At 37.2% G+C, this 18304-nt stretch overlaps 1 protein-coding gene across 3 annotated transcripts in view; it reads left to right on the top strand.

Annotated features, from left to right (window-relative positions):
• Positions 1-18304, top strand: part of Prkg1 (protein kinase cGMP-dependent 1) — a 1315555-nt gene that overhangs the window by 487265 nt on the left and 809986 nt on the right. For all 3 annotated transcript variants that reach the window (XM_008831094.3, XM_008831093.3, XM_029562517.1), the window contains exon 3: positions 16917-17030. In XM_008831094.3, coding sequence (XP_008829316.1) covers positions 16917-17030 — 114 coding nt within the window. The remainder of the gene's footprint in view (positions 1-16916; positions 17031-18304) is intronic.

Consider the following 18304-nt stretch of genomic DNA (forward strand, 5'->3'; position numbering starts at 1 on the left):
TTCCCTCAGCAGGTCAGTCTCTTGGGTGAAACTCCACAGCTGGAGGTGTACAATTTACAGCTGCTGCTCCTCAGGAAGTTCCACTGAGATGCCTCAGCCCTTGTTCAGTTGAACCACAGTAGCTGAGGACCTGCTTTTATCTTTAGATAATGAGAAAAGACAGAGTAAGCTCATTTCTCCAATGCAGCATCTTGAATATTTTCTGTCACTGGAATATCAGGTGAACAAATCTGATAACAGACACAGTTTGAGACTGTAACAGTCTTTTCATTTTTAATTAGGCCAAAAGCTTCAGTGGCTGGTGGGTACAAAGTACAATTTCTGCAAAGCCATGCAGCCATAATGCATCATAGATAAAGTACTACCAACTTTGTCTATACTTTATAAAAAACACACAAAATATTTGTCTTTCTCCTCCTAAAGAACTGACAAAACTGAAAGACATAAGCAATAAGTCAGCTAGTTACAGAAAGGGATGCTATGTTGAAGAACTGAGTGGGAGATATTGGGAATTGGGATAAAATAAAGAGGCGGAGTGGCTGTGGAGCCACTGAAGGATGGTGTGCTACTTAAAAGGGAGCGTTCTCCAGCAGATGAGCCCACTTTAGATTTCTGCAATGAAATCCCCAAGGCAACCTGACTTTATGAAGAAAAGAAGTTTCTCTAGCCCACTGTTTTGGAGAGTCAATTGCATGACACTGGCTTCAGCCCAGCTCTACAAAGGATGTTGAGGGTACCATGTTGAGATTACACATGAAGGAGAGGCTGGGGTCCCACAGTCCCTTCCAAAGACATGTCCTTACTATCCACTAGGCTCTACCTGTTAAAGATTCCCCACCTCCCACCACCATGCTAAGGACCAAGACTCTACCACATTGACTTTGGGTTGGCAAACAGCATCTTCACCATAGCAGAGAGTACAAAGGAGTCTACAGTGAGAGTCACCAGAGTGTTCTGAAAGGATGTAACATTCAGTAGAGTAGCTACCAGACACCTAGAGCATTTGAGCACTTGCTATGTGGTTAATGGAGGATGTTTTATATCACAGTTATTTTTCATTCATTTATGTTTAAATAGCCACATGTGGTAAGTAGCTCCCATATTGGTGAGCATAACAGAAAGTAAACAAAGTGTTCTTAGGACACTGTATGTTCACAGTTCATATCTGCAGTGTTCATCACAAATGAGCTTGACACGTTTTTCTTCCTGGTGATTCATTTTAATAGTGTTTCTGGTGATTACATTTAAAAAATGAGCCTTTGATAATTATAAATATATCCTGTCAGAGGAACAGTTGCTGTAATTATCACATGATTTAGAAAAACATTTTCTGTATTCTAGCTTTCACAACATGGTGTACTATGTTACGTATCACCTTTAAGTTAACTATGGCAGAAACAGCAAAGCAGATATTGTCACAAGGGACATCTCATCAAGTAGGTAATTTGTAGAAAAAATTTCATTTTTCCAATGTGAAAGAACAGATGGCCTATTCATTAAAATTCAAAAGTAGATAATTACTCGATTCCGGTATTTTTAGTAAAAGGACATTTTATAGCATTATGTTTGGAGAAGACTCATAGGTCTTAAAATGTTTTGTGTGACTGGACACATAATTCACCATCTATAACTGCCTGCCCTACTAACTGAATGAGCAAGTTAAAAATAGTCTCTTAACTCTTCTTCAACACTGAAATACTCGCATTAAAAAATTGTTCATCTCTCTGAAGAAATTTTCTCAGATTAACCTCAAACCCCTGTTCAAACATTCAATCAGCAAACATTTATCTCTTATTTTTGTGCTGGAGGCTTACAACTAGAAGGTGACATTTGAAACGATTGCACCCATCCCAAAGAAGGGGAGTCCAATGGTGAATGTTGACTGATTGAAGTGCCCTGGATTTTCTTTCAATTTAATGTTATTCTGCAACCTTTTTATAATTTAGTTCAATAAAGATGGATATTTAGTGACTCATAGCAGAGTATTCAAAGTCTGAATGGGTAAACCTGCTGTTGACAGTCCGTCAACTGCACAATAATGATGATTTTTAAATTCTCCAACCACTCAAGGCCAGGATTTTGTTCACCAGAAGTGTTTTTACTATATACATAAAACAAAAAAGAAATAACCTATTTGCTAAATTTTACTGGTAACTGGGAAGTTCAAGCTGAAACTTATATTTCATGAATTCATCTGGAAATTTTATTTTTGGTCTTTTTGAGACAGGGTCTCCCTGTAACACCAGCTTTCCTGGAACTCACTGTGTAGACCAGGCTGGCCTTGAACTTACAGAGATCTGCCTGCCTCTACCTCCCAAGTGCTGGAATTTTTTTATCTGTCTCTGCCTCTTTATTTTTTAGTTCAAGGGTATTTTTTATTTATTATTTTTATTTTATGTGTATGTGTATATTGCCTGCATGTACATAAGTGCACCCATGTCGTGCAATGCCCGTGGAGGTCAGAAGAAGCTGTAGGATCCCCTGGAACTGGAATTAGGACAGTTGTTAGCTGCCATGTGGGTGCTGGGATTAGAACCCGGGTCTTCTGCAAGAACAGCCAGTATTCTTAACCACTGAGCCGTCTCTCCAGCCCCTCAAGGGTATTTTTAATAAAGGTATTTAAAAATCTATGTGTGTGTATGTGTTTGTGTGTGTGTGTGTGTGCGTGTGCACTCACGCGCATCAAGGGACAACCGGGGGTATTGGTTCTTATCTTCTTCCTGTTTGAGACAGGATCTTTTGTTGCTATTGCATATGTCAGACCACCTAGTTTGCAAGAATTCTCTTGTCTATGCTTCTCATTAGCCCTAGAAACACTGGGATTACTGATTCATGCTACAGCATCTAGGTTTTGTTGGTGCCGAGGAGTCACTCACACGTCCTCAAGTCCTCACAGTTGTGCAGTAAGTGCTTTACCCACTGAGCCATCTCTGCAGACTTGTAAGTGGGTTTTTACTGTAGCTCATCTCAAACTTTTTCATATCCAACCATACTCTTTCTTAGTGTTGTAAGTTTATTTTTACTCTGAGACCCAGAGAAGGTGATACTTCTTCATTCATCAAACAGATGTATTGAGGATTACCCTGTAACATTTTCTCAGTAGTCAACAACAAAATATAGCATGCAAAACGGATTTATCTCTGTGATCCTTTTTCCTTTATGTATAGAAAGCCTGCCTTTGGCTGATTAAAAAAAAAACAACCAACCAATGACATATTTTAAAAGAATACGAATCCTGGGACAATTTGGACAGATACCATGGGACTTGCCATAAATTGACTCATTTTGTATGAGTCCTAATTCCCAGTCTTCCTGGATACCTTACACTGTAGCTCTTTATGATGTGCTGCTCAGCATGTGAAACACTGTGCTACCCTACATACATATATTTGAAAGTAATGAGGAATTTATGAAAAACATACTAGCATCCTCTCCTTTTTATTTATTATTCTTATTTTAATGTGTATGAGTCTTATGCCTGCGTGTAAGTAAGGGCACCCGTGTCGTGCAATGTCCATGGAGGACAGAGCAGGCTGTCGGATCCCCTAGAACTGGAGTTATGTAGAGTTGTTAGCTGCCATGTGGGTGCTGGGATTCAGACCCGGGTCTTCTGCAAGAACAGTCAGTGTTCTTAACTCCTTAGCCAACTCTCCAGCCCCCATACTAGCATCTTTTGATGCTACAGAAAGCAGTACATGTGAAACTGATTCTTTAAAACATATTGCATGCAAAAGTAGAGACTAAAACGGAATTACTACAAATAAAAATCTTTATTAATGCATTTTTAGCCCCCAATCTGCACTGCGTTTTGGAATAGCATTTCCCACTGTCTTTTGCTTTCCACTAACCAAAACCCGCTCATTTTAGCAGCTGTATTTTGCTCAAGATCAAACTTGTGTGCTTTCAAAAATGGGTTAAATATTCCTATATCTCTATTGCTCTCATATCTAACATCGCAAACATTTTCAAATTGTGCTATGCCTTGTAATGAATAGAATGTGGGCAGTATGGCCACCCTGCAGAAGCTCTGTTGTCTTGGTCTTACTGAACAGCTTTGGTTTCACTCCTCATAAACCTGGAGGGTGTCTTCTGGCCCAGAACATCTTCTGTGACTTTACACTTTACCCACAGAGACCAAAAACTTCAAATTCTGATAGGACATTAAAACTGAAGGCCCAATACTAGTGAAAATGTTCATTATTTTGCTTTGCAAAACTGCAGTCATGTGCAAGACAGTGTGATTCCTTAACATTTAAGCAGAATTTAAAACAATACTGTAACAATCCTCTATATTGTATCTTTCCCAAATTATGATGAGTTGGAGATCAAGAGTTTTCTTCCAATATTATTTGTGTATATTTTATGCCCCAATTCCTATGGAAAAACGTATTAGATGGACACTAATGTAATATCTATTGTTTTATCTGTATAATTTTAAATGCAGTATGGTTTACTTTCAATCTGTTATCACATTATCTTGAGGTAGATTACAAATTCCTTTTGTAAAATTTACTTCTATGGTAGAAGAGAGTTTATAAAACTCTGAGACCCTCAGATGAAAAGTCCTTATTTTCTTAATGTAAGCCAGTCAGTGAACAAAAATCTGGGAGAACTTAGAAAAATATGGGCACTGATGCTGCTAAGAGGTGATTGAATCAAAAGATAAATTATTTAGGACATTTTTAGATAGGAACAAATTATTCAAGGATAGCTCTGAGTCATTAGGAATAATATGTTTCTGGAGGAATTAGTTCCTTAAATTCATTGTTGTGCAAGATTAGACAGAAATTCACATCCTTTTAAATATTCAAAGCTATGGTAATTCATTATAAAAATTATTACTACTTCATTCATCAGTAATGGAATGCAAAAATGATTTGCAGAAATGTATAGAGGCAAGTTTATCCAATATCTAAGATAATTTTTAATATTTTTGTTTCTATTTAAACAGTATATCTAATTTATGTTTTCATTTTTTAAGATCAATAATATATTTATTTTTAATTGTATCCTTAGCAGAGAATAGCAAAATCTCAGCATCCTTCAATAAGATCAAATTTTGTGAACTTAGATCATAATGCAAGGATTCCCTCAGAATCCCAAGGAAACTGTTGGTTCCAGGATCCTCAAAGATACCAAACTCTACCAGTTTCGGTTCCTTGTACATAATGGTACAGTACTTCTTCATTTTTGTTTTTCTTTGTTGCTGCACTTCTGTTAATATAGTGTAACATTTTTTGTCTCATTTTGACCACAGAAATATAAATTATAATGAGGTTCAATCTGTGGTGTCAGGCTCCTATTTAGTAGTCCAAACAACTGGGACAACTCAAGTTCCTCAAAATCAACTTTTTCAGACAAATTCTGGGCCAATTCTGAGTTGCATTTACTAATATCATAGGAAGATCATATGAGGAAAGAACCTGAAGGCATTATTACCCTCAATCAATACCAGTTCAATAAGAAGAAACAAGCATAATAGAAGATAAACGGAAAATCTGAGGACAACATGAACTAATACAAAGCTGTGGCTACAGAGCTCTTTAAGCTTGGTGGATGAGTTTGTTGCTATGTTAGAAGGGATGATATTCCAGGTCGGGCACTTAGGATGCCTTTAGCTAGTTGAGAGGCAACCATGTAGAGAAGGAAAGAAGCACTCAGATGAATGGAAAGAGGGGATGTCAGGTGCTTTGTTAAAATGATAGTCCATATACTGGCAGAAACACCCTAGAAGTTTAAGAGAATACAATCATTGATGAATGGAAATTAAACATTCAGAATAGGGTGTAAAATGAATATTAGAGGTTTAGTCCTTTAGCTGGGATGTGCCAGGGATGCCTTTGAAAGCTTGTTGTCTATGGATTGAATATCAAGGTATTTCTAAGTGCAGGAACATGAGTATTATAGAATACCAAGAACACTAATTTGATTGGAAATCAGTAACAAAAATGATTTTAAAATTGAGATTCACTAATTGAGGTTTATTTTTATTTATTTAATTAAATAATAAGACATAATAATGAACTGAATAACTCATGAAGCCATAATGATGAGTGTGACCATATCTGAAATAATTGTTGTATCCTAAGAAAATATTTCTGTTGATGAAAGCATTTGAAGTTCTGTTAATTAATATTGTTTCTATGGGAAAAAAGTATGTCAGCTAAAAGTTAGTAAGATTTTCCTTTTTCTTGTCCAAGTTCACAGATCCCTGAATTATTTTAAGCTAAAGACCTCTAGACCATGAAGTCTGAATGACAAAGATTCAATTCAGGTTAATTTAGAAAAGATTCCATTTTGTAGGAAGACTGGACAACCACGGCTATCAACTAGAAGTTGACTTCAGAGAACAGTTTAAATATCTTAGCATAGGATTCCATAGCAGAACAGCATTCGGTGAGTGCGCCTGTTCTCTCTGCTATAAATGATAGCACAGACACTGGTGACAATTCCCTACCGGTTGCTGTCATCAGAGGCTGAAACCAGAGCTTCAGTTTGTGGATGAATAGGATCGGACAGCTGAAATTTGCTCACCGGAAGTGTTTGTGCCATCAGTTGCATGACTTGGTTAAAATGATTTGGGGTTCTTTGTTACAGAAAGAAGTTGAACAGGGATAGAAGTTAATATGGGGAAAATGGGTCAGACTTGGTGAAGAATGTTGGTGTAGGAAAGAGCTAATCAGAGGAAGTATGAGGGGCCAAATCATCTCTGACTCTTACAAATCCCCATGAGGAAAATTATGAATTGATGACTAATCTTATAATTGAGCAATCATTGTGAACCTGTACTCAGTCTTCGTTATTAAAGGCTTCACTGAGATACTTCATGTGCCATACAATCTACGTATTTAAAGTATTAAATTCAATAATTCTTAGTATATTTAGAAACCTGCTTTCCCATCACCACAGCCTTAGAACATTTTCATTATTCCAAAAACAGCCTCATGCCCCTCAATGATACCTCAATCTTACTGTTTCTCTTAGCTCTTTGAGAAATGTAATCTTGGCTCTCTACTATAGAATTGGTTACTCTGAACATTTCATATAACTATGTAATATGTATTATGAGTGTTTTTTTTCACTTAGTATGTTTTCAAGGTTTCATTCACATTGAAGTGTGTGTCAGTGAGAAGTCCACGCCTTGCTGTGGCTGAGCAATGTTCTGCCATGTGTTAAGCCATTCATCACTCGATGGAACGCTCCATGCGTTGCTTCAGGCTACAGTTTTCTTTCACTGCCTATAAATGGGTGTTCAACAGTTTTGTTCCACCTTGAGTCTTTCTTTATTGAAAAAAAATATCCTAGCTATCTCTTCAGATGGCTCAGTGGTTAAAAGCACTTGCTGTTCTTGCAGAGGACCTGAGTTCAGTTCCCAGCACTCACATCAGGAAGTTCATAATAATCTGTAACTCCAGCTCCAGGCGATTTTATGCCTTTTTCTGACATCTGAAGACAGTCACATAGATGTGCCATATATACAGGCACATATAAATTAAAAAGAATTATAATTTTTTTGATTCCGGATTTTATTCTGCCCATCCTGGACACTGGAAGATAAAAGACTCATTCTCTCTGTGTATGGCTTTCAAATCAAGTCCTCTCACGATCAGCCCACCTATCTATTTGAAGAACTGCTTGTGAGGGAATAATTTAAAAATCTATCCTTTTCCAGTTTTTGCCCCTTGCCCTCCAAGGTTGACTAAGTTCCAGGGGACTATGGAACATCTCTCAAAATGTCCTGTAACTGTGGTGAGTCGCCTGTCTTCTTGTTCAGGGAGGACATGGAGACCCCAGAGATGGACTTGAACCAGTATTCAGTCTACAAAGAGGAGGGTCAACACAGAGGAAATATTTCCTCCATGCTTCCAAGTGAAGCCAACCATGGTCGAGCAGGTCCTTTCCCTTATCTTCATATAGATGGAACTGGTAAAAGAAAGGACCCAGGAGCTCCTGACAAGCCCATGTGACCCCTGAGGAAGAGCTCCTCAAATGACCTTATGTGTAAAAATAAATTCATTTATTTGGGCCAACTGTATGGTCTTTCCTTCACCCAGAAGGAAAGTATAACCAAAGAGTAGTCATCAATATATTTCTTTAAGAGTTCAAGGGATTACACTTCTCAGACATTGGGCTTAAGTCTACATAAAAAGCTATTTAGACAATTATTTCTCGTTGATGATTTTTGTTCCTAACCAGAAAGTGCTGGTCAGATGTAAGGCTTCAAATCTTTGTCTCCCAAACTGTAGTGCCCACCTGTAGCTAAGGGAGACTACCAGCTATTGTTCTAAAATGATGGCTAAATTTGTTTTCTCCCCCTATCTAGAAGCCTTTGAGAGGGAACTGACACTGATTCTAACCACTCCAATAGCTATCAAAATGCCTGAAAGCAAATCCTGAATCCACCAATCTAGAGTCCAGCCTCGGAAGACAAAAGAAAAATGAGGAGGAACCAATAGAGGGGTGCTTTTGGAAGCCCTTGTCAAGAAATTCCAATGGACTCTCATATAAACATTTGAAAATTGCCCTGTTCTTCTTTCTAGTTCCCTGTCTAGAACTTGTAATGCTAATTCCTGTTGCATTTACTTCTCCTTCACATCTCCTATTCACAACTCATGAACTTCCCCCCCTCCCCCCAGAGATAAGAGTTATGCAATTTGGGATGCAGAAGTTGAGAGCCAAAACATGTAATGTGTTTAAAAGTAGGAGATATCAGGATATGAATTTAGAAACTCAGATTTTAAAATTCCATTTTTCTGCCTCATAGGAGCCATTATAAAGCTGAGCAAAAGTGTCAGATGGAAAAAGAAGACACGATCTCTGAGTAAAGAAATGTCCTCGTGTTACCAGTGTTCATTCTCACAATACCCTAGAAATTAAGAGGGGAAACTGGATTAAGCTGCCATCCGACATTCTGTAAAAAGGGTGATGCCTTCCCCTAAGCTGCCTGCAGACTTCAGAGTCCTCGGTATCATAATTACACAGCCTGCGTGACGATGTCCAGTCTTCTGCTCTACAACTGTCACTGTCACCCATTTGGACCCTCTGATTTTGGAATATCTGAGCAATGGGTCTTTCCTCTAGCCTTCACCATCCCTACAAAACTTCATGCAAATGGTGTTATGAAGCTAACTACTAAAATGTTGAGGGATGGAAAGTACGTTTGTCCTGACAACAAATAACTGCTTATTTTTTTCATCAGGCACTTCCTTCCTACAAGTTCTCCAGCTTGTATGATGTGACTTCCCCACTGGCTTCATGCTCTGCTTTCCTGCACATTCATTCCTTTCCCTCTCTACTAGTTCTGCTCATTTACCACTCTGCTGACTCCTGAACCATGGGTGTGGGTCCTGTGACTTCTTCCTTATAACTGCTTCAAAGTATTTTTAAATAAAATAGGAAACTTTATCTTTATAAACTACCATTAAGATACATATTCTTAATGCATGTATCATGTATCTCTGTTCTTGTAAGCCTATAAAATAAAATGTCCTATGTGAGCTCTTTAATGAAGTAATCCAGACATGGAGAATTAAATAACTTATTTAAGAATCCATTGGTTATGTAGCTATGACCTGAAATCTTCAAGTATATGTGATGTCATTCTAATATTAGTAAGATATTTTATGAATATGCCTTAAAAATTTCTGTAGTTGGTTGTATTTCAGGTAACAGGTGGTAGGAAAAACCAGTAAAGTAGCGTCTTGGATTCGTTCAATCCAACGTTCATCTGGTTATTCAAATAATGCATGCGTTAGTCTTAGCTTTTCATTAACTTGTAGTTTATGTCTGATGGATCTCAGAATGACAAATAACGGAAATCAAAACTTTCTTTATAAATGTAGAGTATTTTGCACACTCATTGATATGCCTTATGTCAGGATTTCTCAATTCTAGCACCACTGACACTTTTGGCTGAATAATTCTTTGCTGGGATGCCATCCTGTGCAATGAAGGGTGCTCGGGGGCATCTTTGTCATCTGTGCAGTAGATTTTCTGTTTTGACAACCCAAAATATACCTAGTCATAGACAAATGCTCCTCAAGAGGTGAAATACAACCCCCTGACAATGGAGAGCATTGTTCTACATTATAAATTCTCATACAGTTATTATTAAAATGTAATAAAATGAATATCATATGACTTCCCACAATCTGACAGTGATGGACCTACCTTTGCCATTTTCTGTCTGCAAAGAACTCTAGAAATAGCTGTTCACCATTTTTCTCTTTTTTATGTTTGTGTGGCATATGTCGGTATGTGGACCTGTGGAGGCCAGAGGCCATTGCTGAGTGTTAGAATCTTCTATCCCTCTCCATTTTAAGTCTCTCACTGAACCTCAAGCTCACCAATGAGGTTAGACTGGCTGGCCAGAAAGTACCAAAGATCCTCCTGTCTCTGTTTCCCAGTGCTGGGATTATAGGCACTTGCCTGACATTTTACATGGGTATCAAGGATCTGAACTCAGGTCTTCTTGCTTGCAGCAGGCACTTAACTACTGATCCATCTCCCTAGGCCCCAGATCACTGTTAACTAATTGAAGATTATCATGTATTATAGATATAATAGAGCAAGACTGTGTCATCCATTGCTGGTATATGGTTTTGTAAACCTGGTTTAATTAAGACAAGTTATCTGTTTGGCTCTCATTCTGGGAATGATTAGTCTATTTCCCTTTCTTTTTTATGTGAGCATATCTCTTCTTTGGCCTGTCTCTGGTGTCCCTCATTACTAGAAGTCAAAATCACACAAACAATTATTTTATGTTCTCTGTGTCCTAGGGTTTTAAAGCATAATGTGTAAGTAAAAAGCATAATTTTGATCCTGGTGAAGGACTCTGTGAAACCCTTCCAGAAGCCTGCCTATGATGATGCTGGCCCGTCTGCATCAGGACCAGTTTATTTTCTGAAATATCTCCAAGGTCAGAAGTGCTGCAAAATAACTGGTTTATTTTAGACTTCTAATTTGATTGTTCATATAACTATAGCCAACTATCCAAATTGCTCAAATTTCAGCCATCTTTCTCAAATATATTTTCTTTGGTGTATGTTTTTAATCCCCATGACTTTGGAACTGAAAGCAAAACAAACAGAATTGAAGAGAATTTCAGGTATCTTGAATATCTTGCACATTTCCCTCATTCTCATTTGCTTTTAGTTTTGGATAGCTCATTTATAATTCTGATTCTTTCATGAAGGATAATTGTGATGATCTTATTTTATATGTAATATGTATTGAAATATCTCATACTTTAGTGTATTGAAAAAATACATCAAATATATTTATTGTACTCATGACCAGTTAGGAAATCAGATTTGCCTCCTTGAAGGAGAAAAAGCAGAGTCTTCATGTATGAAAGTTCAGTCTCTACCAGCCTCTTACCTCTCAAATGATGTTTTCTTCCATGTGGGTAACTACTACCTTTGTGCTTCCTTTACAAAATATTGCTATGACTTTATCAAAGAAAAGAGCCTTTGGTCCCAATAAAACATTAATATAAAACCATAATGTTATAGAAACTATTAATGCAAAAGTAGTTTAGGAAAACCTTGCTATGTTGATACATCTAATGAGAGGCTAATTAGCAAGACAGAGTCAGTTAGTGATAAAACAAGTTTTGAAAGAAATATATAATACTGAACAGAGCAGTTTGACATAGACTTTTACTCAGTGGCTGAAGGATGATTTTCAGACATCAAGTTTAATCCTGTGAAGGTTGAACATATGGTTTAAGGAGCAGGAGTTGAGAACCAGAGAGACCACATCCATCCAGATCGGGGAGCAATCTTGAACAGACACCTGATAGGTGCTGACACCCTGCCATTCTTTCACTCAAGAACAAACCTGCTTCTCACAGAGGGGCTGTCTTTTTTCTTGCTTATCCTGGATTAAAGAAGACAGATGTAAGTGACTGACAAGTGTAGGGTTAAGGGAGATCTCTAGGGCTATTCTGTCCCTGGGAATTAAATGGCTTCTCCCTCTCTTTAGCCCCATCGCCACCTTGTCACTTTCTACATTCTTCCCAAGTGACAGCACCTCTAATCTAAAATGACCCTACAAGTCAGATCTAATAGAATCTTAATCCATTAAGAAGACCCAGAGTGGAACCTCCTCTCCTACAGGAAATTATATCTGTTCTGGAGCTAACACAGTTCAACCACCAGAATGTTGAAAGGTCCTGCTGAATCTAAGAACTATAGAAATCCCTATGAGAGGATGCATAGTGTGAGGCCATGGTCTTTGACTTACAAAATCATGACAGCATAGTCAAACTGATTGGGAAGGAAAGATAGGAGGTATTTTCTAAATGGGAACTTGGATAAAGCTCCTGTTTCTTTTTAACGGCCAATCAAGCTGTCCTCAACGTGCCAACCAAGATTGTTGCAACAAGCATAGTGTTCATAATGAGGCTATTGCCAGCCATTCTGTTTCTGCCTGCCAGTTATAAATCTCTAAGCTAATTCTACTTATCACAAAAATCCTTATGGCTCAAAACCCTAGTTTAGTGAAAACCCCATGATAAATGAAACTGGGGATTTGGTGCCTTCTCATGTATTTCGTTTCTTCCTTTATTTGTTGAAACCACTGATTCTTATGAAACCTGGACAAAAGTGTAGATGCTTTCTAAGGGATCTTTAACATTTAAAATCTCCCCAGGGTTGTACACATATAGTGGTGCTAAAAGCAGAAGGTAAATTGCTGCTCAAAGTGACAAGTTTAGGACTTATGACTCAGCTCATTTCAGATCACAAATAGGCATATGGCACCTGAGGTAGAATAAAAAATACACTCAAGTTGCTGTGATACATCTTTCAGTTATTCAGGGCAATGGCGGGAACAATAATGGCATAAATAACACTGAACCTCTCAGCTACCCGTTCCAACCATTTCTCTTGGGCAAAGTATGTTAGCAATTTACAAAACTCAAAATGATTTGAATGTTTCTTGGTATCTAATATGATGGCCAGAGGGCAGAGTGAAAATAATACTGATAAGAGTATTGCATTAAAAAAAAAATAAGAGAAGCAGAAGTGGAATACTAAGATGAACTAAATTTGGGGGTATGAGTTTCTCAAATGAGTTCTGTTAGCCTGTAGAAACTTTTGAGCTTAGTCAAAGGGAAATAAAAATGGAAAAAGTGTAGAACTTTACTAAGACATTCTGAAAGTCTGGTAGGCAGAAATAGGAGCTCCTTGGCATGTGCAGTTAGCTTTTACAGAGCAGGATGGCAGATCCACAGAGAACATGTGTATTCAGATTGGAAAGTATCTCAAGTAGATAACTGAAAGACAACAGTTCACATAACTTTCTTAAATGGACACATCACCCATACTTGAAAAATCATTTATAAATGTGCAATTGCTTCTATACTCTCAAAACACAGGTAGAAAGATCTGAAGTTCAAGGTCATCCTCTGTTCCATAGCAAGTTTGAGACCAGCCAATGCCACATGGGACTCTAACTGAACAAAAAACCCGAAAACTTTATCAAGCAAAAAAAGCCAAATGCTTTTGTGTGTTTCATCTATTATATGACATGAAATTCCTCATACATCTTTGGCAATTGTGAAAATATTGACTGTCCCATGTTTAAATTAACCTGGAAAAGATGTTTGGACCCAACCTGCTATTTCTCAAATATAATACTTTTTTTTTATTTTTAGTTATTCAAATTAGTAAGGAATATAACCATCTGTTGCCAACATCAATTATTCACATATACTTGAATAACTAGCATATGTATAATTTATATCTACCTTTTCAAAAACAGTAAGCTGCATGTGAGAAAATTAGGCAAGTTAAGATAGGAAAATGAGTTGGAACTCTGAGCATATTTATGCATAAATTTCAAATCATAGAGTCTTACACTGTTCAGGTTGTAAGTTTTCTAGAAGTCATGAAAAACAGAAAATATAATAGTTTCAAGATTAGTTGTTGATAAGTTGAAAAAGAAGGTGTTATTTGAATGTGGTCTGTCAGGGAAGGAAGTGGGATTAGAACACCAGGTAAGATGCTAACAGAGGCAGCTGAATACTTTCAGCTTCTTATGACTAAAATTATCTGAATTTATAAATTTTCTCTGATGCGGTGAGTCTACTGATTTCCTGTAAGAAACTGATGGGCCCCAAAACAGTCCTGATGGTCTTCACTGTCTTTTATTAGTCTGGGTATTGCTCAAGAAGGTATAACTCTCAACTCTTCAGCAGAACTTACTAATAATCTATGTAGATTCCTCTTTGTACTGCAAGCTTTTAAATGTCAAAGACAGAAGCAGATTCATGCAGAACCACTTATTTATGAGAGTTCTCTGGTCTTCTAAGCATTGTTTGTTTGGCTTTTAGCTATCATTAACACTACAAGCTTTAGGGCAAGGAAATTTAATGATTGTTGGGAAGTTGTTTCATCTTATCCTTTGGTGACTCAGTTTCAAGTCTGTAATAATCAAAGCAACATGGCAATCGAACGTGGACTGAACACAATGAATATAGAAAAATACAAACCGTTGGTATTCTCCTCGGTGATTGGAGTGATTTCTTGAGTTTCTACTTTATTCTTTGGGACTGATAATGATTTGAACTCCATATTTTTCCTCACCACATTGGAGGAATCTGAAAACAAACTCATACACATAAAATAAAAATAATAAATAAAATATTTTTAAAAACCCAGTTTCCTACTTAAACTTCAGTTTGTCAAATACTTGATGGGCTATTTATATATATTGTAAATAATTCTTACTTCTGGAAAAATGATAAACAACTATAATTAAAATTATGTCAGTAACAAGAGCAAGCATATTTTGGATATTTACTATTAATTATTTTAGTTGCATTATCTAATTTAAATTTAACAATTACCCAATGAGATAGTTACTCTTACTTTATTCATTTTACTAATAAATAAATTAAAGCTGTGAAAAGTTAAGCAACTTGCCAAAAGCCACAAGGCTGGCAACAAATGAAGAGAGAACCCAATTCCTACTCTGACTTCAGTCAGTGTATTAATTTCTTTATAATTATGTTATAATCTGGCCTCTCCCTTGAGTATCAGGTGAAGAAGCTTGGCACTGAAAGAAATTCTGGATGTGCTATGTTTATGAATAGATAAATTCAACGAACTGATCTTTTTTTATGTTCTAGAAATAAGAAGTTTCCTTACTATGGCCAGTAAGGCATGAAATAGCTATAAAATTTGATCTGTTTTGTGGGTGCAAGTGGTTCTAAACCTTTAAATTGTTGGATTGGCTCATTCATTCCTGCATAGTCACTCACATACAGAGGGGATGTTCATGCTGCTCTAGTGGGCAAGGAGAATTTGTATGAAATTTTGTCCTAATTATTTTAGAATTCTCTCTATATTGATAGCATTTAGATGTAAAGGTTCACAGCATGTGTGCTCTGAAAGGTAAGAGTGTGTCACAGATACATAGATGCAACATCCTTAGTAGTTAAGATTCATGTTCCAACAATTGTATGAATATTAACATATCAGATTAGGTTTTCTTTTTTAAAATTTTTTATTGAATTTTTGTGTATTTTATACAGAATATCTCAAAAAAAAAAATATCAAGCATCTTTATACCTCTTTCCGCACCAGCACGCTTCCACAGCCCCCTGACTGGAACCCATATACTCTGTCATCTGTATTAAAGTCCACTGTGTCAAGTCAGTGTCCCCAGACATTCCCCTGTGCAAGTCTATCCAATGAGGTCTACTCAACCTATCTAGAGTCTCTTGTTTTAGGAAGATCCGTTCTTCCTCACCCAGCAGCAATCAGCTGCCAAAGTTTATTCAGTTAAGATTGGGGTCTAAACCAATATTTAGATTAACCTAGGCTCATTCAAAAAGAGGATTGAATTTATACTCAACATGTTTAAAAGGTAGCTGTTACAGAAAACACACACAAAAAGGACAGCTATGAAGCTGAGACTTGAGGTCTGCAATTAGAACAACACTGGGGAAATGTTCCACCAGGAGCTAATTCTTTTCCAAGCATGAAGTTTTCTTTTCTCCTGTAGACTATGGTTAAGTGACTTGGATAAATAATAAAAGCGGAGGATTGAGTCTAGAATAGATTGTGTGTTGCCTTTTTATTTCTCCCTTGGTTGTTCTGGGTGATGAAAATTTTAGGCTGCACAGCTATGACTTTTTAAAAATTGTATTTTTTCCTGATCCCCCCATGAATAGCACTTTTTTTCCCAATTTGCAGGCAACAAAATATAGCTACTCTATAAGGTTTTCTTTGCCTTTTCCTTCTTTAGCATTTTATTTCCCAGCTCATTGTGGAACATAAACACTCCTAATACTTATTTCTTTCCCCTCAAGCTTTATATTTGTTGTTGGTGGTTTTTTTTTTTTTTTTTTTTTTCTGATTGATAGTCAGCTTCTCAGGGCTGGGAAACAGAAAAACAGTTTTGCCTTAGTCAGATAAGATGTGTACAAATAAAAAGATACCAAAAGCCTCAATTAAATAATGCCCAAGGGTCAAAGTAATTTCCCTCTTCAAAATAGCTGCCTTACTCAAAATGAGAATTTCTAAGTCTGAAGTGTGCTGTAGAAGACGTGCCTACTTACTTGAATGCCCTTTCAGATATAAAATAATATTAAAAGTAGAATTAAATGTGGTTTGCTAAAGTGGCACAGGGAATAATTTCATATGGTTACATTTTTGGCTCCATCTTTTCCTAGCCATTTTCTTTGAGTCTTATCTCAAATTTGCAAGTGCTGAATTAAGAGGTAGATTTCTTGACACATACATTTTATTACACTTCTTGCATTGTACTTTGGGGAAAACTTTGTTTCCATTGGTTCATTAATGTATTTTTAAACAATACCAACATTTTTCATCTCATATTGAAATGTAACATGTTCAATAACTAAAGCATAGAAAGACATAACACATCTCCCCCCCTCCTTCTAGACGGGAAGGTTGAAGTGACGAAGGAAGGCATGAAGCTGTGCACCATGGGTCCCGGAAAAGTGTTTGGGGAGCTGGCTATCCTTTACAACTGTACCCGGACAGCGACCGTCAAGAGTAAGGCTGCTTGCATATTTTTCAAGTACTTTCAGTGTCTTCTTTATCTCTACCTTTGGAGTGTTGATTTAATGCATATTTGCTGAATCTTAGTCCACACTGTAATTTTTGCTTTGCAATATGGTTGACATGTTTGTTTCCTACTAAAGCGCTATTGTTAAAGAGACAGTTCTACATAACTTACATTTTATTTCAGGCATGAAAATTATTTTTCTAATTAAGAAGTCTAATAGAACTTTTCTACTGAATTTTTGTGATTTTCATACAATATAATTTGATGGTATTTAGATCTCCTCCCCAGTCATGCACCTTCCTCTCTTGTCCCCCACCCAATTTAATGTACTGTATTTTATATATATAATAAGGCCTACAGAGTCTGATCTGTGTCTCCATATGTCCTTCAAAGTGGGTCCATCCACTGGAGCCTGTTTAATCTACCAAGAGTCCCATGCTTGAAAGAGACTGTCTCTGTCCCTCCCGGCAGCCATCTATGGCCACAGTTTCCTTAGTTGGGGTTAGAGCTTCTTACTCACTTGCTTATGTCTATGCTGGGATTTTTTTTTTTCTGGTTTGAGCGTGCCTGTATATGCTGTCACCACTGCTGTGAGTTCATATGATTACTGTTTCCTTGTGGTGGTCTACCACCTCTGGCTCTTAGAATCTTTCTGCCTCCTCTTCCATAAAGATCCCAGAGCCTTGGGAGGCAGAAGTTTGATATAGGTTTCTTACTCAGGGACAAGCACACTGCAGCCTCTTGTTCTCTGAAAGTTGGTCAGTTGTGAGTTTCTGTGTTAATTACCATCTGTTGAATAAGGAAACTTCTCTGGTGAGAATTGTGAGATGCATTAATCTTTAGGTATAAGTCATTAAGAGTCAGTTAAATACCATAGCTATTTATTAGAAAATGAATATTAGGTTTTCCCCTGTCCTGTGACCTGTCTAGCGTCAGGTTCCTAAGCCTGAAATCAGTGTCAGGTATGGATTCCATCCTAGGAACCAGACCTTACATCCAATTAAAGAGTGGTTGGTTACTCCCATAATATTTGTACCATTATTGTACTGGTGGCACATATTTTGCTAGGCCAGTTGTTATTGTAGTTCACAGGATTCACAGCTGGGTAAAGCTGATGGCTATTTTTTTTCCTTCTAGTACCATACATAGCACCTTCAAGCACTATGAAAGCTAGCTAGTAGAGACGAGGCCCTGAAGTCTGCACCAGCTTGATTTCTCCTTGTTTGTTCTACAGCTCATGCATACAGTGTCTTCAGCAGTA

This window comes from Nannospalax galili, unplaced genomic scaffold (genome assembly GCF_000622305.1).
Source record: "Nannospalax galili isolate Female #2095 unplaced genomic scaffold, S.galili_v1.0 scaffold175, whole genome shotgun sequence".
NCBI lineage: Eukaryota > Metazoa > Chordata > Mammalia > Rodentia > Spalacidae > Nannospalax > Nannospalax galili.